This window comes from Pongo abelii, chromosome 12 (genome assembly GCF_028885655.2).
Source record: "Pongo abelii isolate AG06213 chromosome 12, NHGRI_mPonAbe1-v2.0_pri, whole genome shotgun sequence".
In the NCBI taxonomy this organism is placed as follows: domain Eukaryota; kingdom Metazoa; phylum Chordata; class Mammalia; order Primates; family Hominidae; genus Pongo; species Pongo abelii.
The window spans coordinates 62,432,617-62,453,740 of record NC_071997.2 but is presented as its reverse complement, the minus strand read 5'-3'; the positions used below and the strand labels follow the sequence as shown (position 1 = coordinate 62,453,740).

At 40.5% G+C, this 21,124-nt stretch overlaps 1 protein-coding gene and 1 non-coding gene across 3 annotated transcripts; both read left to right on the top strand.

Annotated features, from left to right (window-relative positions):
- Nucleotides 1–618: 618 nt before the first annotated feature.
- On the top strand, nucleotides 619–13,735 carry SNRNP27 (small nuclear ribonucleoprotein U4/U6.U5 subunit 27). Of its 2 annotated transcripts, XR_008522376.2 has the most exons (8): nucleotides 1,710–1,850; nucleotides 2,926–3,046; nucleotides 4,260–4,372; nucleotides 5,199–5,278; nucleotides 11,054–11,118; nucleotides 12,123–12,293; nucleotides 12,380–12,501; nucleotides 13,136–13,735. XR_008522376.2 is itself a non-coding variant. In XM_003775906.4 (6 exons), the coding sequence occupies exons 1-6, from the start codon at nucleotides 1,817–1,819 to the stop codon at nucleotides 12,175–12,177; spliced, it is 468 nt and encodes a 155-aa protein (XP_003775954.2). In that variant the 5' UTR covers nucleotides 619–1,816; the 3' UTR covers nucleotides 12,178–13,104. The 2 variants fall into 2 exon arrangements, 1 of the variants encoding a protein (XP_003775954.2); XM_003775906.4 differs by lacking the exon at nucleotides 13,136–13,735 and having other exon boundaries at nucleotides 619–1,850; nucleotides 12,123–13,104.
- A 6,743-nt stretch (nucleotides 13,736–20,478) lies between these two features.
- LOC112132211 (small nucleolar RNA U13) lies at nucleotides 20,479–20,583 on the top strand. The gene has a single exon (XR_002914017.1). It is a non-coding gene; the product is annotated as a small nucleolar RNA U13 (small nucleolar RNA).
- Nucleotides 20,584–21,124: the final 541 nt, after the last annotated feature.

Here is a 21,124-nt window from a genome sequence, read left to right as displayed (position 1 = left end):
TGCTTCTTCTTTCTTTTTTTTTTTTTTTTGTTTGAGACGTAGTCCCACTCTGTCGCCCAGGCTGGAGTGCAGTGGTGTAATCTCAGCTCACTGCAAGGTTCAAGCAATTCTCCTCCCAGGTTCAAGCAATTCTCCTGCCTCAGCCTCCCAAGTAGCTGGGATTACAAGCATGCGCCACCACGCCCGGCTATCATTAGTGGTGTGTTTCTCCAATGATGTCTCTAAATCTTCTTCCCTGGGGTCTGCACCTCCCTTGAACCTCCCCATTCTACACCTAGTGCATGCTTTGCCAGGGTAATTCCAAAGGCATCTGGGGGTCGGGGCTGGTGGTAGAAATCCTAGATGTCATGGCTGGATCTTTCCTGGAAGTTTGGGTTGGGACAGGTATTAAAGAGGCCACTCTGAATGTATAAATCTAATTAAAAATTTAAGTGATTGGTGGGCATTTTTTCCAACCTAATAAAGTCCGTTTCCATCTCCCAGCTCTTTGTATTTTAAAAGCCAGGTCACTAGACCTGATAATTCTAGAGAGAGCTGACTGAAAAGAGTTGGTTTGATTAGAAATAGAGGTTCAACACTTTTACACTGTTGGTGGGAATGTAAATTAGCTCAACCATTGTGGAAGACAATGTGGTGTTTCCTCAAAGACCTAAAACCAGAAATATCATTTGACCCAACAATCCCATTACTGGGTATATACCCAAAGGAATATAAATCATTTTATTACGAAGATACATGCATGCATATGTTCATTGCAGTACTATTCACAATAGCGAAGACATAGAATCAACCCAAATGCCCATCAATGATAGTCTGGATTAAAAAAATGTGGTACCTATACACCATGGAATACTACATAGCCATAAAAAGGAACGAGATAATGTCATTTGCAGGGCCATGGATGGAACTGGAAGCCATTATCTTCAGCAAACTAACACAGAAACAGAAAACAAAATATTGCATGTTCTCACTTATAAGTAGGAGCTGAACAATGAGAACACATGGGCACAGGGAGGGGAACAACACACACTGGGGCCTGTAGGGGGAGGAGCTGGGGAGAGGGAGAGCATTGGAAAGAATAGCTTAATAGATGCAAGGCTTAATGGGTTGATAGGTGTAGCAAACCACCATGGCACACATTTACCTATGTAACAAAACTGCACATCCTGCAAATGTACCCTGGAACAAAATAAAATAAAATAAGAAATAGAGGTTTGAGTCTTTCCTGGTAAGCATATTTATGCTCTAACACAGACGGTTCAGCCTGGGGGCAAGACAGTCTTTCTCCTAATTTTTGTAGTTTTGAACATTCTAAAGTTTTTGTTGTTGTTGTTTTCCCTGAGGACAGAGGCAACTTTGGGGAAGTACTTTGTCGGGTAGGATGGAATTTGGGGCCTTTAGTTTTCCTTCCAAGAGCCCATAGGAGGTTTTGGGTGCCTTCTCAATGCTGGCATGAGAAAATATAAAGCAGATGGACAGTGAACTTTGGTATATTCACTCCTTATGAATGTTATGTGGAAAAGTGGGAAAACATAAGCTGTTTGTCTATGCTATGTTTACAGTTGGTTTGCTGTATTTTGTGCATGTGGACAAAAATGGGGGAAAAATGAAAGCTGTGTTAGGATAATGGGTATACGGCTGAATTTTCCAGGAATTTCTATAATAACACCAAATCGCATGTTTTAATGCCCACTGTGAACAAAGAAGACCGGAACCCTCGCGAGTCGTTTTGACGTTTTCTGGACGGCGGTAAAAGCTCGGTTCCCGGCCCTCCCGGAAGTTGTTGCACAGTTGTTTCCGGGAAGCGGGACTCCAAATGGGTCGCAGTCGCAGCCGCTCTCCACGGAGGGGTGAGTCCTGTAGCGATTCGGAGAATACGGGGCTCTGTTGGAGGCCCGTCCCTTTTGTTTTATTTTGTTTTGTTTTTGGTAGCCCCGTAGCAGAGAGGCGGGCCCTTTTCCCAGGCGGAGAGCGAGGGGTGGATAAAGGAACGTAGACCTGGGCCTTGCCCTCTTCAGCCCGCCCTCTCCGGTTTGAAGGCAGTTGTTTTTCTCTGAATTAGTTTCATTAAGTTTTTGTCACCCTCATACGATAACTTTTATTACACTGTGGCCGGTGGGTTTAGAATTAGACCTCAGTTCCTTTGCTGAATTTCTGGGCGACGGTGGGCAAGTCACTACTCAGCCTTTCTGAATCGAATTCCCAGAATTAGTCATTGAGGGTAGTATTGCCAACTTTTAAAAACTGATGTGAGAATTAATGTTACATCCCATAACATACAGTATGTGATTCTGCCTGGTTCTTAAATACTTAATAAATGTTAGATTCCTGCCCAGGTCATTACAGGGAAATCGATATTAAGAATTTTGAGTCCTGGGAGCTCATTTCTTAATGTTTTCTGGCTACCAGCCCCATAAATGAGGCAGCGCGATGTAAAGAACCCTGGACTTCCATTAGGAGATCTAACTTAGACCCTCGGTTCTGCCCCTGATTCGTTTCTTTTTTTAATCAATTTATTTATTTTTAATGAGACAGAGTCTCGCTCTGTCGCCCGCCCAGGCTGGAGTGCAGTGGCCGATCTCAGCTCACTGCAACCTCCACCTCCCGGGTTCAAGCGATTCTCATGTCTCAGCCTTCCGAGTAGCTGGGATTACCCGTCCGTGCCACCACGCCTGGCTAATTTTTGTATTTTTATTAGAGACGTGGTTTCGCCGCGTTGGCCAGGCTGGTCTCCAACTCCTGACCTTGTGATCCGCCCGCCAGCCTCACAAAGTGCTGGGATTACAGGCGTGAGCCACCGCTCCCAGCCTCTTTTTACCTTTTTAATGTGACTAGTAATGGTTTGCATTATTTTTCTACTGGACGGCGCAGCTCTAGATATTTGAGGTAATTATCAGTTCTGCAATTTGTGTGCGTTTGCATTAGAGCGTAGGCGTTCCCGGTCCACATCCCGGGAGAGAGAACGCAGGCGCCGAGAAAGGTCCAGGTCTCGGGAGAGAGATCGGAGAAGGAGCCGCTCGCGATCCCCGCACCGAAGACGCTCCCGGTAAGGGCAGAAAATAAGCCAAGAGTTTTATTTACCGAAAGTCCCTAAGAAACTGGTCGCAGCTCTTAACTTTGTTTTCATCGCTTATAAGGGGATTTACGGTTTCCTGAAATGGAGGAAACTTAATCCAACCTTATTCTAAAGCTAACATTCACCTTGGTTAAATGGTGCTGATAGTACTCTACATCACAAAGTTGTCTTGAAAGAGTAAGTAAGAAATAATGCATGCAAACCCCAGAGCATGGTGCTTGGCAAGAAAAAGAAATAAGTATTTTATATTTTTGTTTCTTTCTTCTTTTCCTTTCCTTTCCTTTTCTTTTCCTTTTCCTTTCTTTTCCTCTTTTTTGAGACGGAGTCTCGCTCTGTCACCCAGGCTGGAGTGCAGCGGCGCAATCTGCTCACTGCAACCTCCGCCTCCCCTGCAATCTCTGCCTCCCCTGGTTCAAGCAATTCTGCCTGAGCCTCCCAAGTAGCTGGGACTACAGGCACATGCCACCACACCCAGCTAATTTTTTTTGTATTTTTAGTAGAGACGGGGTTTCAACGTATTAGCCAGGATGGTCTTGATCTGACCTCGTGATCCGCCCACCTCAGCCTCCCAAAGTGCTGGGATTACAGGCGTGAGCCACTGCACCCGGCCTGTTGTTTCTTTTTTATTAACTTTTTGGTGATAATGATTTATTCAAGTATGTAATCAAGAATGGATGATCTTGGAAGAACATTAGAAACGGGCTCTGAGTCTTTTTTGGTTTGTTTGTTTGTTTTTGAGAGAGAGGGTTTCCCTGTGTTGCCCAGGCTGGTCTTGAATTCCTAGGCTCAAGCAATCCTCCTGCCTCTGCTTTCCAAAGTTCTGGAATTACAAGCGTGAGCCACCAAGCCCCACCTGGCTCTGAGTCTTAATAACCATCAATTGCTGTTTAAGTCAGCTTTTTTGTATATTTGTGTGTGGTTGTTAGAAACTTTTAATTTACATTTTTCTGCCTTCCAGAAAGCTTTCTAGCCCTGGTTGTATTGAATGCAACTGATGATTAAGCAGTAAACGCCATTAAAAATTTTTTTTGTTAACAATCAAGGCCTTGGCAGAACCTTTTTCCTCACTTTGCTATACAGAATGACTCGTGGTTCTGTGGAGCTCGGCTCATGTATATCTGTGCTGATTGATACAAAGTTGATATGTCTGTCTGTTTCTAACATCTCTGCTTATAAATATTAGATCTCCAAGACGACATAGATCCACATCTCCTTCCCCTTCTCGACTGAAAGAAAGAAGAGATGAGGAAAAGAAAGAAACAAAAGAAACAAAGAGCAAAGAACGGCAGATTACTGGTAATGTTATTAGATAAATAACTATAGGAAAAGTACAGTGATGATAAAATTATAAAAGTTTAATCTTGAACATCTAAATGTTAAGCCTTTTATAGTATTCATTGCATATAGTTTTGAGTTTTGTTTTGTTTTTGTTTTTTTGAGATAGGGTTTCATTCTTGTCACTCAGACTGGAGTGCAATGGCACGATCTTGGCTCACTGCAACCTCCACCTCCTGGGTTCAAGCAATTCTCGTGCCTCAGCGTCCCAGAGTAGTTGGGATTACAGGCACCCGCCACTATGCCCGGCTAATTTTTGTATTTTTAGTAGAAACGGGTTCTCACCATGTTAGCCAAGCTGGTCTCAAACTCCTGACCTCAGGTGATCCTCCCACCTCGGCCTCCCAAAGTGCTGGGATTATAGGCATGAACCACCATGCCCAGCCTGAGATTTTGTTTTAATTGCACCCTAGCAAGTTGCTGGTTATCTATGGTGCTCCTGATATAGAATGGTAGTTAAAAACATGAGAATATTCTATTTTGGAAGTGTCTTCAGAACTATATAGTGTCATGCCTGATGTTATAGGTAGTCCTTAATACGAAACCCAGATTCTTTTTTTAAAAAGGTAATCCTGTCTAAAGGATTCAAGGAGAGGACATTTTTTTGGTACCATAAGTTACATTCTGTCCAAATGTAAGAGGAATTTTTTCATTAGACTCATCTTCAGCTAATTGTTTTGTGTGTTCTCTGCTAGTGAGGTGGAATGACTATTAATCTGTTACCACCTCTCTTTTTATTTATGTATATATTTGAAATGATAGGTCACAAAATTATTCATTTTTGCAGAGGAAGACTTAGAGGGCAAAACAGAGGAAGAAATAGAAATGATGAAGTTAATGGGATTTGCCTCCTTTGACTCCACAAAAGTAAGTCAAACGTGCAACATTCTCATTTGAATTAATATGTTATGACTGTCCTGTCTTTCCATGTTCTTTTCCATTTATACAGATTTATTTGGTTATAAGACAATATCTGTTTGAAGGGCTTTGAGAATACAAAGGAGGAAACAGTGAACTGCCATTGGAATTCAGGGAGTTGTTGCAAGGGACGATGTTTGAATTAGATCTTAAAGGGCAAGTAGAAGTGATCAGACAAAGAAGAGGAAGAAGATTATTTCAGGTAGAGGGAAGAGCTCATGAAAATGCCATGTAGGTGTAAAGGAGCATAGTGTATTGCGGGAATTTCAGATTCGGCCAGGGATAAAGGGGTGCTGATGGGCTAGTGACTTAGGCTAGAAATAGAGGTAGGAGGCAAATCACAGAGGGCTTTTGATGCCCTTAGTCATGCTAAGGAATTCAGAGTTTATTCTTTAGATGTTGAGGAGAGGAAGTAGTGATTTTTAAATAAGGGAGTGGCATGGTTATATGTGTGTTTTGGAACAATGACTCTGGGGGCAGCACGGAGGACAGATGGGAGGTGGGTTAGATTGGAGGCAGGGAGAACTGCTGATTTGTGCAAGTGAAAGATGATGAAGGCCTGAACTGAGTTGAGAACGATTCAGGAGCTGGGGGAAGTGGGAGTGAGTAGTTAGTAATGCCTCTCAGGTGTCAGGCTGGGACCCTCAGTGATACAGTTAACCCAGAACAGAGTTTCTGGAAGGGGAACTGCTGGGAAATGGAAGAACAAAATCCAGCTGCCAGATAGAGATGACATTGGGCAGCTGCGTACATGTCTCACAGCTTAGAAGCGGGGTGGGTAGGGGAGTGAATGCTGTCTAGCCTTCATAATAGCAGAGAGATGAGGGAAAAGGAAAAAGAGGGAGGGATTATGTAGAGGAGGGAGAGCATAGAGAGAGATGGGGGAAGAGAGAGATGGGTATAGAGAGAGGAAATGAAGGGAGGAGAGGGGATGGAGAGAGGGAGGGTATGTGGAAAGAAAAACAATATATTTTTCAAAATCTTTTCTACAATTTTAAGTCTTTCCATTTAGTTTTGCAAATGGAAATAGAGATGTTTGAGAAAAAATTGTCAAAAATAATCCACTTTCCCAAGTCTTATATTCCATTGAGTTGCTAATGGAATGGGGTAATCGCAGTTGCTGTGAGTTTCTTTCTAACTAATGTGACTGTGTAGGGCTCACATGTTTTAAAATGACAGTGTGTAACTTAGGAGTACTGAGGCATGACTGTTTTGAGGTGAGAAATTAAGAGCAAGCTCTTGTTCTTGCAATGGTTATGTGAACTCTGTTTTGGAATTTAATGAAGTTTATTTATCAGCTTTTTTTCCCTTCAATGCCCTAAATTCTTATTTATTTTCCAAAGAGTATTTTATAAATGAAAGTTTATTAATATATATGTTGGGTGAATAAAAATACGTCAAAAGTAAAGCAACTATAGCTTTATTGTCTTTAGAAGAATGGGGAGGGAACTTTTCCCCCAAAGAAAATGGAATTATTTTCTCTGTTTTTTGGTTTTCCTGTTGCTGGATGTTAGGTTTAAAGTTCCTGAAAGTCGGATCTAAGGGTGGTGCCACCCATCACTTAAAGGTAGTCAGTGATGAAGATGTTTGCTTATAAAGGAAAACTTAGGTGAAAAGTCATAGATCTTATAAAAATTATGGAGTACCATCACACTAATTGATGTCAGTTTTTTAAAATGACATCTACAAGGATGTTAATTTAGTTTATATGCAGTTGGCTTCATGGCTATCAGTTATAAAGTCAGCTCATTTGTGTTTTTAAGTAATGTGTATCTTGTGATGTTTCGTCATTGATCTATTGTGGGACCTCTTCATATGCCAGTATAGTCACCCATTTTCCTTTCTATTTGATTGTATTTTCATTTTTTTATTTGTATTATTTTTTATTTTAATTTTATTTTTTTGAGACAGAGTCTTGCTCTGTTGTCCAGGCTGGAGTGCAGCGGCGCCATCTCGGCTCACTGCTACCTCTGCCTCCTGGGTTCAACCAATTCTCCTGCCTTGGCCTCCCAAGTTGCTGGGATTACAGGCACCTGCCACCACGCCTGGCTAATTTTCGTATTTTTAGTAGAGATGGGGTTTCGCCATATTGACCAGGCTGGTCTCGAACTCCTGGCCTGAAGGGATCCACCTGCCTTGGCCTCTCAAAGTGCTAGGATTACAGGCGTGAGCCATTGCACCCGGCCTCATTTTTTAGTTTTTTAGAGACAGGGTCTTGTTTTGCCACCCATACTGGAGTACAGTGGTATGATCATGGCTCACTGCAGCCTGACCTCCTGGGCTGAAGCAATTTCGCTGCCTTAGCCTCTGGAGTAGCTGAGAGTAGGCACATGCTGCCACGCCAGAATAATGTTTTTATTTTTTGCAGAGATAGGGTCTTGCTGTGCTGCCTAGATTGGTCTTGAACTCATGGCCTCAAGAAATCCTCCTGCCTCAGTCCATTTTTTATTTTTTTATTTTTGAAGAGACAGAGTCTTCCTATGTTGCCCAGGCTGTACTCAAACTCCTTGGCTCAAGAAATCCTCTTGCCCCAGCCTCCCAAGTAGCTGGGATTATAGCCTCACAGCAATGTGCTTGGCTTTTCCCTTTCATTTTATTAGATTGGTGCAAAAGTAATTACAGTTTTTGCCATTGAAAATAATGGCTAAAACTGCAATTACTTCAATAACATTCTTCTAGGTAGTTTCAAAGTTTGGTTTTGTTTATTAATGGATAATTTTCTATGCCAGCATGTAAATAAATGAGGATAGGGCTAATAATATGCAACTCTGCAAATAGTTTCCAGAAATCAGTAAACCTTTAGGAATCGAACTTTGTAAGAAGGTTATCATCATTTACTTTTTTGTGCCCAAGACCAGTCTTTCTAAGTCATGCTTACTTCCTATTATAGGGAGTTCAAAATCATATACCTCAAGTAATTTGTTCTGGACTTACCTTCCACCCCCCAAAAAATACATGAAAATAGGAATAGAAAAGTAAGACCAAATACATTTATTTTAGCCCCACTTCAAATATATTATTTGTCTGTGTATGCCTTTTGGCCAGTGGGTCAGAATCGGTTTTTGCCCTGACACCAATATCTAATTAAGTACACTACACAGATAGGCTAATCTTGCATAAGTAGTAATGGGAGAGGGAGGAGGTGGGGGTCACTTATGTGTGTCACGACGTTAGCTGATGATACTTATCTAAGTCATTTTCTGAATATCTGGGAGTGCAGTGACCTAGGATGTGAGAATGCAAAGGTGACTCTCAGACATATCCCTCCATCAAGAAGCTTGCAGTCTCATAGGGAAAATAACTTTATGATGTACATCATGGTTTTATAGGGTAGAAAATAGAGGGTACTGGGCTGGGTGCGGTGGCTCATGCCTGTAATCCCAGCACTTTGGGAGGCTGAGGCGGGGGATCACGAGGTCAAGAGATCAAGACCATCCTGGCCAACATGATGAAACCCCATCTCTACTAAAAATACAAAAATTAGCTGGGCGTGGTGGTGCATGCCTGTAGTCCCAGCTACTTGATAGGCTTAGGCAGGAGAATCACTTGAACCCGAGAGGCGGAGGTTGCAGTGAGCCGAGATTGCGCCACTGCACTCTAGCCTAGTGGCAGAGCAAGTCTCCATTTCAAAAAAAAAAAAAAAAAAAAAAAGAAATAGAGGGTACTGTGAGGAAAGCACAGTTAACATTTTTCAGCAGTTAGAGAAGAGGGCACTTCCTGGCAACTGGAATGTTTGAATTGGGCCTTGAACAATGGGTAATAACCAGATAGTTCAAGTTGGAGGCAGGGAAGGCAATTCAGGCATGAGGAACAACATGGGGGAAAGTGGGTATGTTGGGTTGACTTGGCTGATCAGAAGACCTGAACAAGAATTTGTGAAAAAGAGGATGGGTGCTACATTCAGAAAGGTCAAGATGGAGTAACACATAACAACCTAGCATTTGTGTCTGTTACTCTGTTCTGATTCTTGATTTAAAGATCAAAATTGGGCTGGGCACAACAGCTCATGCCTGGGATTCCAGCACTTTGGGAGGCCAACGCAGGAGAATTGCTTGAGACCAGGAGTTCAAGACCAGCCTGGGCAACATAGTGAGATCCCATCTCTACAGAAAAAAAAAATTAAAAATTAGCCCAGCTTGGTGGCATGTGCCTGTAGTCCCAGCTACTCGGGAGGCTGAGGCAGGAAGATCACTTGAGCCCAGGAGTTTGAGGCTGCAGTGAGCTGTGATCACGCCACTGCACTCCAACCTGGCGACAGTGAGACCCTGTGTCTAAAAAATAATAATTTTTAAAATGAACAAAAAATTGCAAGGGTTGTACAAGAAATGGGATTTAGATGAATGGCAACCATTCCAGCCATGATATGAGAATATTATTAGCTAAGGTTGTAAGTTAAATTTTGTATGAATGTGAGTTTTTCTGGAGATTATACCTTTTATCTGGTTTCAAAGTATTCTTTGACCAGAAAAGATTAGATTCTGCTACCCTACTTTCTCAGCATGCCTTGCACATAGTACATACACTGTGAATATTTGTTGGTTTGAATATTAATTGCTTATATACGATTGTAAAAATGTGAGCAGAGAGTTATACCACTTGGGAGCTTAGGATCTGGAAATTATCTCTCCCTCACTGGACTCTCCTCCTTCCTCCTTCCTCCTTCCTCCTCCTTCCTCCTTCCTCCTTCCTCCTCCTTCCTCCTTCCTCCTCCTTCCTCCTTCCTCCTTCCTCCTCCTTCCTCCTCCCTCCTCCCTCCTCCCTCCTCCCTCCTTCCTCCTCCCTCCTTCCTCCTCCCTACTTCTTCCTTCTTTCTTTCTTCTCCTTCCTCCTCCTCCTTCCTCCTTCCTCCTCCTCCTCCTCCTCCTTCCTCTTCTTCCACTGCTGCTGCCGCTGCTCTTGCTGCTGCTTCTGTTTGTGCTGCTTCTCCTGCTGCTGCTCTTGCTTCTTCTGCTTCTGCTTCTGCGGCTCCTTCTGCTGCTCTTGCTTCTTCGGCTTCTGCTGCTGCTGTTTCTGCTGCTTCTGCTGCTGCTGCTGCTTGTGCTGCTGCTGCTCTTGCTTCTTCTGCTTCTGCTTCTGCTTCTGCTGCTCCTGCTGCTGCTTTTGCTTCTTCTGCTTCTGCTGCTCGTGTTTCTGCTGCTTCTGCTGCTTGTGTTTCTGCTTCTTCTGCTGCTTCTGCTGCTGCTGCTATTGCTTCTTCTGCTTCTGCTTGTGCTTCTGCTCCTGCTCCTTCTGCTGCTCTTGCTTCTTTTTCTGCTTCTGCTTCTGCTGCTGCTGTTTCTGCTTCTTCTGCTGCTGCTGCTTCTGTTTATTCTGCTGCTGCTGTTTCTGCTTCTTTTCTTCTGCTGCTTTTCTTCTGCTTCTTCTGCTTCTGCTGCTGCCGCTGCCGCTTCTTCTGCTTCTTCTTCTCCTCCTCCCCCTCGGCCCCCGCTTCTCCCCTACTTCCCTCTTCCTTCCTCCTTCTTCCTTTCTCCTCCTTCTTTCTTCTTTTTTTTTTTTTTCTTTTTGAGACTGGATCATGCTCAGTTGCCCAGGCTGGAGTGCATTGGTGTGATTATGGCTACTTGCAGTCCCAAATTCCTGGGCTCAAGCAATCCTCCCACCTTAGCCTTCCCCCAACTAGCTGGGAGTACAGGTACATGCCACTGCCACCACACCTGCTTTTATGTATCCTGAGTTAATGTATCCTTCCTGTTTTTTGTTTGTTTGTTTATTGTTTTTCTTCAGGGTAAGAAGGTGGATGGCTCTGTAAATGCCTATGCCATAAATGTCTCTCAGAAGAGGAAGTACAGGTATGCATAGCCCCCATTATTATGTTTGAACCAATAAATCAGTTTTGTACTTCGAACTTTATTATGAGATAATCATGTTTGTAGGAAATGTAGCAGTTTTCCATACTGTTCCTTGTTTGAATGAAATATTATCTTTATTGCTTATATTCTGGCGTGTTAAAATTGTTTTCCCATTTACATGTAAGCTAATAGCTATTAGAGAGAGGGTAGTTGGCTTAAATATTTTAGGACTATAGATAGTAATTTCCTCAGAAAAGCATAATTTCAAGTCTATGGGCTTTGATTTCATTATAATTTAGGTATAAAATAGATGTCTCGTAAACTAGATTATGTAAGGATTTCAACTGTAAATATATTCTTCTGTTAAGTATAGGCATATTTTATTTGTACCACAGTTTTGGAACGAACCAATCCATACATGAAATCTCACTGAATTCTTAATGAATGAAAAGTCAAGATATTTTCAAACAATTGCCTTTCTCTCTAACTTTGTCACTGATAAAAGATTAATAGTCCAGTTAATTTAGATTATGAATCATGTGATTGAAAATGCTATAAGCTAAGGTACTAGAATCATCTTGGACAGTCTTTTGTAAAATTACCTTCAAATAAGATCTTATGGGGAGAATCATTACAGTGTGCAATTGAATTTGCTCAATGGGTGCCTGTTTTGGAACTCTTCTGTATTTCTAAATTATATGTTTCGTGTTACCTAAAATAAATAAGGATTTTCAATTGAGTTTTTTTTTAAGTCTGTAAATCTTCTCAAATAATTTCAGAATTAAACTTCCATACTGCTATTTGGAGTTAAAAGAAATCTGAAAGTCTTTGGTTTATTTGAAAGTAAAATAATCTCTAAATATACATTAAATTACCTTGAATAGTTTCTACCCTAGACTTTGCTATTATAAAGATGGTTTATAGGTTTAATCTCTGACGCATGTTTTTTTTTTATAAGAGGAGTATAGGATTAAAAAAAAATGAATTTTCTCTTCTCATCATAGGCAGTACATGAATCGAAAAGGTGGATTCAACAGACCTTTGGATTTCATTGCATGAGAATTGAAGTGTTGAAGGATGATTTTTTTCCCCTCATCTTGGTCAGAGAGTGGATTTTGTATTTTGTATTTAACTTGCATTCAAAAAACAGGATCTCAGTTCTCCCTTCTTGTAAAGTAAGAAAATCTTATTTATGATGTATGCAGTTAACTTACCTTGCCTCAACAGAAGAAAGGTTAAATATTACATTTTTTTCTTTTAGGAAATATCATTTGTGGCAGGCGTCAACCCCATTTTATTTGTCCTTATTCCTGTGGAAGCAGTATATGTTTTCTTCTTGAATGCTCATTAGGACTTCTTAAAAAACATGAAAGTAATTTGGAAGTAAGTTTATCCAATAAAGTAGTATTTCTACCCTTTTAGATTTGATAAATATTTTTATTACTAAAGAATCTCCCTAGACATTTTCTTTTTTTTTTTTCACACATAGATTTAAGTATCTTGATTGTTAGTAGTCTAAAAATGGGAGAATGAAAAAGCATAACTAGATTTTTCTATCTTCTGTGGTCACCCCCCCCCCCCGCAAAAATACCATTTATGGTTCTCTCTGCAAGTATAAAAGCATTACATGCAAAAAAAAAGATCTCAGAGAAACCAAAAAGTAAAAGAAAAGCAGAAAATCACCTGTTATCTACTCCCAGAAATAATCAATTTCAACATTTTGGTATATGTCTTTCCAGGCTTCTTTGGGTTGATCCCACCTATGAGATCAGAATATGTATGCAGTTCTTTCTTTAACCCTTTTTTCTCCCATGTACTGTGAACATTTAAAAAGTACTTTTAAATATTCTTTGGAAACTTAGCTTTTAGTAGCTACTTGGTTGTATCATAATTTATTAACTAATGTTTTATTGGTAAACATTGGCTTGCCTCCCATGACTTGCCATTATAATTAAAACTGTGACTACTATCTGTCTCCATTACATACCTATTTTTGTATGTTTCATTATTTCCTCAGGGTCCGTACTTAGACGTGGCATTGCTGAGTGAGATTAAAAGGGCTATGTATACATGTTTTAAGACGTTTGGTATCTCTGGCTAAAAGGTAACAGCCAACTCTATCCAGTAAAGTATGAGCATTCTTGTTTCAGATACATGTACAAATATTAAGTGTAAAATTTGTTTTAAAGTTTCCTACCTGATGGGTAAAATAATGGTACTATTTGGTTTTGTATTTTTGTTTCATTTGTAGGGAGGATGAATATTTTTTAAATGTATTAGCCATATTTCTTTTGTGACATGCTAATTTTAAATCTTGGATCTATTAATATTTGTCTTTTGGCAAGCATTTCTTTTTTTCATTTGAAGAATGCTCTTTTTCTATTGAAGATAATAACCATCACCCATTCTGTTGTAGACTTTGCTGGTAGTTGAGGCTGTGTGGCTAGGTTTTAACCTGTTTTCCTGAGTACTACAAACATGGAACACAATTCAGATGATACAAAGGATATCTAATGATGCATTAATTGTATATCCTTTCAGAGATATTCCACATATATACAACCATGTATTTATATATATATATATCTCTTGTATATAAAGATAGAAGCAAACTCTTCATACTGTTCTGCACCTAGTCTTTGTTCACATACATCTTACACATCTTGTGATGGTTTCTTATCAGTACCTGTAAAATTGTCTCAGTTTTTTAATTTCTTTTTTTTTTTTTTTCCTTTTTGAGACAGAGTTTCACTCTATCACCTAAGCTAGAGGGCAGTGGCACAGTTTTGGCCCACTGCAACCTCCCCCTCCAGGGCTCAAGCAATTATCCTGCCTCAGCTTCCTGGTAGCTGGGATTACAGGCGTGCACCACCATGCCCGGATAATTTTTGTGTTTTTGGTAGAGACATGGTTTCACCATGTTGTCCAGGCTGGTCTCAAACTCCTGACCTCAGATGATCCACCCCCTTTGGCCTCCCAAAGTGCTGGGATTACAGGGATGAGCCACCGTGCCTGGCCTTATCTCTAGATTTTTAAGGGCTGCTTTATAGTCAGTCCATTGTAGGATGGACCATAATTTATTTAACTAATCCCCTGTAGATGGACATTCAAGTCCATCTACATTTTGCTACTTTAAGCAATTCTGTAATGGTTATCCTTGCGTGTACATTTTACAAATCTTTAACTAGATTTTAAAATCCTTATTGCATCTGAAATTTGACCACCTATTGTAGTTCTTTTTTTTTTTTTTTTTTTGAGACAGAGTCTTGCTCTGTCACCCAGGCTGGAGTGCGGTGGCATTATCTTGGCTCACTGCAACCTCCACCTCCTGGGTTTAAGCAATTCTCCTGCCTCAGCCTCCCAAGTAGCTGGGACTACAGGTGCATGCCACCACGCCTGGCTAATTTTTTTTTTTGAGATGGAGTCTCGCTCTGTCACCCAGGCTGGAGTGCAGTGGCACAATCGCAGCTCACTGCAACCTCTACCTCCCGGGTTCAAGTGATTCTCCTGCCTCAGACTCCCAAGTAGCTGGGACTACAGGCGCTCACCACCACGCCCCACTAATTTTTTGTATTTTAGTAGAGATGGGGTCTCACCATGTTAGCCAGGATGGTCTCAATCTCCTGACCTTGTGATCCGCCCGCCTCGGCCTCCCAAAGTGCTAGGATTACAGGCATGAGCCACAGTGCTCAGCCTCAATTTTTGTATTTTTAGTAGAGATGGGGTTTCACTATGTTGGCCAGGCTGGTCTCGAACTCCTGAGCTCAGGTGATCACCCACCTCGGCCTCCCAAAGTGCTGTGATTACAAGCGTGAGCCTCCATGCCCGGCCTATTGTAGTTCTTTGAAAGCTTTCCTGGCACGTTAGTTCCCTGTAAAGAAAATAGTAATGATAATGACTGCATTGCATGCTACAGGGTGCAGAGCACTTTGATTCACTTAATCCTTATGAGATAAATAGAGCAGGTACTACCATCTCCCATTTCCCAGATGAGAAAGCTAATGCTATTCAGCATAAAGGCAGAAACTCTTGATGTTTATTCTACCTACTGCCTTCAATGTTTAAATATTTGAATGTTGTACAGCTTTGAAGTACCCATTGCACAACTGTCACCACCCTAGGCATTTGGATTATTTTGCTTGGACTTTTTGCCAGCTGAGCTAAATAGTTCCCCATGCCTCTACCCACCAAAATACTATATATCTGTAAATAATCCATCAGAAGGACTGTTTCTATTTTTCTATATACCTAAGAAAAGCAGACCTAATTGTTGTCTTAATAGTGAAGCCAAATCTTCTAGGATAAAATAATATACTCCAAGCCAAATTATTGCCTTATCATTTTATTGGTGTTGTGTTACTAGAGATTTGACTTGAAATCCTTAAGGCAGCATACTTTGCAGATAAATAATCTTAGAGAATCTGGTAGGTCAACAGATCTGCTGTCTGTGAGCTAACACTAAAGAAATGGAAGAAGAGGAAATCTTTGAAAAATCGAGAAAAGATACCTTTGATCCCAGAAGTCTTGGTTTGAAGGATCTTTTTATCCATTAGATCATCTAATTCTGGAAGAATAACCAAAGTGCAGCATCCTTGTATTCTTCCTCTAAGAGGCTCATCCTCATAGGGGATGTAAATTGAGCCAAGTTTTCTAAGTGTCTAAATGTTAAGTGCTCCAGGGCTCAGTCCTTGGACTCTCCAGTCTCTTCTTTGGTGAACTGTCCATTTGTGTGGCTTCAAACACCTTCTGCCATCTCTCAAATTTATACTCTTCCTGTCGGACCATTTTACTGAATTACAGTCATGTATCTGCAACTAGACTATTAGGCACCTCAAATTTAAGATTAACTGAACTGAACTCTGCCCAGTCTTCTTTTTTGGGGCTTTCCCATCATAGTAAATGGCCTTTCATTCACTCCTTTGCTCAGACCATGGTCCTTGAGGCCATCTTTGACTCTTTTATTTTATGCCTTACATCTGATTCATTAGCAGATTCTTTTGGCTTTAATGTCAGAGTACATTTTGAATTTGACCACTTTTCACCACCTGTGCTAACCTAAGCCATCTCTCTTGCCTGGACTACTGCAGTAGCCTCCTAACAAGTCTCCCTCCTTCCACTCTTGCTGCCTGTTTATTCTCCACCCAGTATCAGAGAGGAACCTTTTAAAATGTACGTCAAGGCTGGGCACAGTGGCTCCTGCCTGTAATCCCAGCTCTTTGTGAGGCTGAGGCCAGCGGATCACTTGAGGTCAGGAGTTTGAGACCAGTTTGGCCAATGTGGTGAAACCCCGTCTCTACTAAATATTCACAAATTAGCTGGATGTGGTGGCATGCACTTGTAATCCCAGCTACTCGGGTGGCTGGGGCAGGAGAATTGCTTGAAATTTGGAGGCAGAGGCTGCAGCGAGCCAAGATCTCACCACTACATTCCAGCCTGGGCAACAGAGCGAGATTTTGTCTCTAAATTAATTAATTAATTAAATGTGCAACTAGTCATATTGCTCCTGGCTCCAGTGATTTTTTAAATCATTTAGAAAAAAGTCCAGTCCTCAGTGTGGTCTACAGGGCCTCCATATGACCTAGACCCTGGCTTTCTACAGCCTCACTCCCTTGCTCACTGCACTGAGCTACACTGGCCGGCCTCCCTGCTGTTCTTTCAAAACAGGCTTGTGTCTACTCCCAGAGTCTTCTCACTTGCTCTTTCTTCCTTCTGGAATGTTCCCCCACCTCCCCGATTTGCACGAGTAGCTTCTTTACATTGTTCAGATCTCTGCTCAAACTAAGGTCATTCCTGACCACCCTATCCAAAATAGCAAACTTTCTTCCCTGTCTCTGCACTCTGCTTTACTCTTTCTTTTTTTAACATTTAAAAAGTTGAGATAAAATTTATATACCATAAAATTTACCCTTCTAAAGCTTACAATTCAGTGGTTTTTAATATACTCAGAGTTATGCATCCATCATTCCTAATTCCAGAATGTTTTCATAACCCCAGAAAGAAACCTCATATCCATTAATAATCACTCCTCATCCCCCCACCCCTAGAATCCACTAATGTACTTCCTGTCTCTACAGATGTACCTATTTTGAACATTTCATATAAATGGAATAATACAATATGTAGCCTTTTGTGTCTGGCTCCTCTCTTTTAGCATAATGTTTTCAAAGTTCCTCTGTGTTGTAGCATGTATCAGTACATCCATCATTCTTTTTTGTCTGCAAATAATACTCCATTCTATAGTTATACCACATTTTTGTTTATAATTCATCAGTTGATGGGCATGTGAGTTGTTTTCACTTATTGACTACTAAGAAATAATGGTGCCATGGCTGGGCGTGGTGGCTCATGCCAGTAATCCCAGCACTTTGGGAGGCCAAGGTGGGCAGATCACTTGAGGTCAGGAGTTCAAGACCAGCCTGGCCAACATGGTGAAACCCTGTCTCTACTAAAAATACAAAAATTAGCCGGACTTGGTGGTGTGTGCCTGTAAGCCCAGCTACTTAGGAGGCTGAGGCAAGAGAATCGCTTGAACCCCGGAGGTAGAGGTTGTAGTAAGCAGAGATTGCACCATTGCACTCCAGCCTGGGCGACAGAGTGAGACTCCATCTCAGAAAAAAGAAAGAAAGAAAGAATGGTGCCAGAACATTTGTATACAAGTTTTTGTATGAACACGTTTTCAGTTCTCTTGGGAGTATGCTTAGGAGTGGAATTACCAAGTCATATGGAAACTACGTTTAACTTAAACATAAAGCGCTGTCAAACTGTCTTTCAAAGCTGCTGTACTATTTTACAGTCCCATCCACAATATATGAGGGTTCCAGTTTCTCCGTGTGGCTCTCCAAACCCTCCTTTACTTGTCTTCACCGCATTTATCACTGCCTGACATACTCTATATTCTTTTATTATTGTCTGGTTCTTCTATTAGACAACGAGCTCGGAGAAGTGGGGGATCTCTTTGGTTAGCTCTGCAGCCCCAGCACCACACAGTGGCTGGCACAGAGTGCAACGCTCAATGCATGTCTTGAATTCGTGAATATAGTTCTGTAACCTTTTTTCACTAACCTAGTCCCTTGATCTTCATTTTACATCTGATTACCTTTAGTTACCCAAGTACTTTATTTTGTATTTAACTTGCATTCAAAAAACAGGATCTCAGTTCTTCCTTCTTGTAAAGAAAATCTTATTTATGATACATGCATTTGACTTATCTTGCCTCAACAGAAGAAAAGTTAAATATTACATTTTTTTCTTTTAGGAAATATCATTTGTGGCAAGCGTCTTTCTTGTAACAGTCTTAAAACATTGTGACAAAGCTAAACTCCTTTCGAACAGTACTCAGAATGATATTGCCCATTCTTTCTGCTAACCCTTTGCTTTGTATCTTTTGTCCATGCCTGTATGTATATAACAGAGTAGGAAATTGGGAAAATACATAGTTTGGGCCTTTAAAAAGAAAATGCTGTAAGGGTTATTTTACAATATATTTACTCAACACTGTGCCTTAGGGATCTTCTTTTCTTGCCAGTATATGTAAATCTACCTTTTAAAAAGCTGCTGCATAGTGTTTTGTGTGATGTACATATGACAGTTTAGCCATTGCCTTTTTGTTTGTTTGCTTGTTTGTTTAGCTGCTCTGGCTGGAGAGCTGTGTGGTGCGATCATGGCTCACTGGAGCATCAACTTTCTGGGCTCAAACAGTCCTCCTGCCTCAGCCTCCCAAGTAGCTGGGACTACAAGCCGCACCACCACACCCAGCTAATTTATTTTTTGAGTAGAGGTGAGGTCTCACTATGTTGCCCAGTCTGGTCTCAAACTCCTGAGCTCAAGTGATCCTCCCATTTCAGTCTCCCAAAGTGTTGAGATTACAAGTATGAGCCACGGCCCCTGGCCATTGCCTCATTTTCTAAATCACAGATTTGTAGAGTGACTAATTTTTGCAAAGCAGCGTTTTTAAAGGTTTTTAAAATTTAATATTAGGATGTTAGGTATCATATTAGTGTGTCCAAAATAGCCACAAAGAAAGAGATGATACTGTTGAACCAGAAACTTGAAATCCTGATTTATATTCTTCGAGGAACAAAATCGATTCCTCAAAACCTTATAAGACAAAATTTATTTTAATGTCATAGTAGTTAGGAGGTATCAAACTCAGTTATAAATAGGGGGCTTTAATTCCCATAGTGATAGAACTTTTTAGGCACTTCAGGATTATAATACGGTAACAGTTGTCTTCCCTGCCACTCTGGGGTGCTCTCTGAAGCGGCATCTCCGGCAGAGAACTCCATAGTGTGTGATGAGCCTGCTGCTTGCTCAGTATTGGCATTTACCTCTTAATATACTGTCCTATGCCCAAGTGGAGTATAAGCCCCCCAGAGGAGACTGGGCAGAGATTTACTTGGCAGTAAATATTATCTGACAAGTCTAATATTTTATGTCTTTGTAATTCCCCATTTTCAAGTATATATCTCAGTATATCTTGATATATGCTCGGAGATATAAACTATTGTCATCCCATGTTTATGCTATTACACATGGCTTTTTATTTAAAGTTCTGGTCATAAAATTCAGGTTCAAACCTTCTAGAATTCCCAACTTCTATTTCTGGAGCTGTGACTCTCAGTCAATGCTTAGGCCATGACTTTGAGGCACTAGGTATTGAAAGTCACCACTTCTTCATTATCTTAGGATTCTCAGTTTTTTCTTCAAAACTTATACTTTCCGGTTTTCTTAATTAACTGGTCATTCCATACATTTGTGTAAAATAATTTCTAGGAAAACTCCGAATCTCAAAACCTTTGTTTTATACTTACTACTTCATTTCCAGTAGATGGCACCAAATACCCTTTGAAGTTCTTCATTATACTAATTCCTAGTTGGTGTTGCTGGCTAATTGATAATTTCATCCACCACCAAGGAACGAACATGGTCTATTCTTTAGCTGATTCTCTAATTTTAATATAATGTAGTATTTTTGTTTGGAGTCTAAGCTAGATTTGTTGGTGTTTAAATTATTTGCTGTTTCTGGCTCAGATTTCAACCTTTTTTCCCCCTTTTTAAGACAAAAATAAGTGTGACTTTCCGGTCAGGGTGATTGTAGAGGAAGGGTCATGATACTGAAATAGGACTTGGTTAAAATAAAGAGTTGAGAGTAAGAGACTAAAGACATGTGCCAAATGTTGGTAATAAAATCAAAGAGAAAATATAAATATATACAAAATCCAAAATGTTAGGATAATGAAATCAAAGCATTTTTAGTAATATCACTTTGGGTACTTTAGTAGAATTGCACTCGTTTTTATGATTTTCAAGTTTGTTTTACAAATAACATCCAATTTAAAAATACTCTTTAAAAACTGTTAGATCCTTTTGTAGTTCATAAACATAGTAATTAGGTGTTCCCATTGCATGTGTGAGATGTGCCTCCCAAAGAGCTTGTTACAGCGTTAGTACATTACCTGTCTGATGTGGAGAAAAAAAACTGTTATATTTCTACCTTCATTTCCAACTTTGTATTGTGCTTTGAAAACCTTTACCTTCAGTATGTGTATTTCATTAGTATCTTCATAAAGAATCAGTTTTTAGATCCAGTTAACCACTGAAACCAGAATATGCCTATATGTCAGGCATGATTTACTACATGTTTATTCTGTGTACTCTATTGAGTTGATTTAATTTTAGTGGGTTTGTGGACATTAAAAAATACATGTTTAATATTTCCCACTATAATTACATTTACACCTTTGTCTTTCTTTTTCTTCAGTACTTGAGTTGTCAGTGTTTTGTGACTCAGTCTGAAAATCTGTTTAAACTACCTTGTCTTTATACAACTACCAACAGGAGGATTGGTAATTTGGGCTCTGGGTGAGACATACGTAGGTTCAGTTTCCATGTCTGCAGCTGAATGCATGACAGGGAAAATCATTTAGCCTCCCTGGGCCTCACTTTCTCCACGTGCAAAATGTAATTAACACAACCTACCTCATGGGGTTATATTGAAGATTAGAAA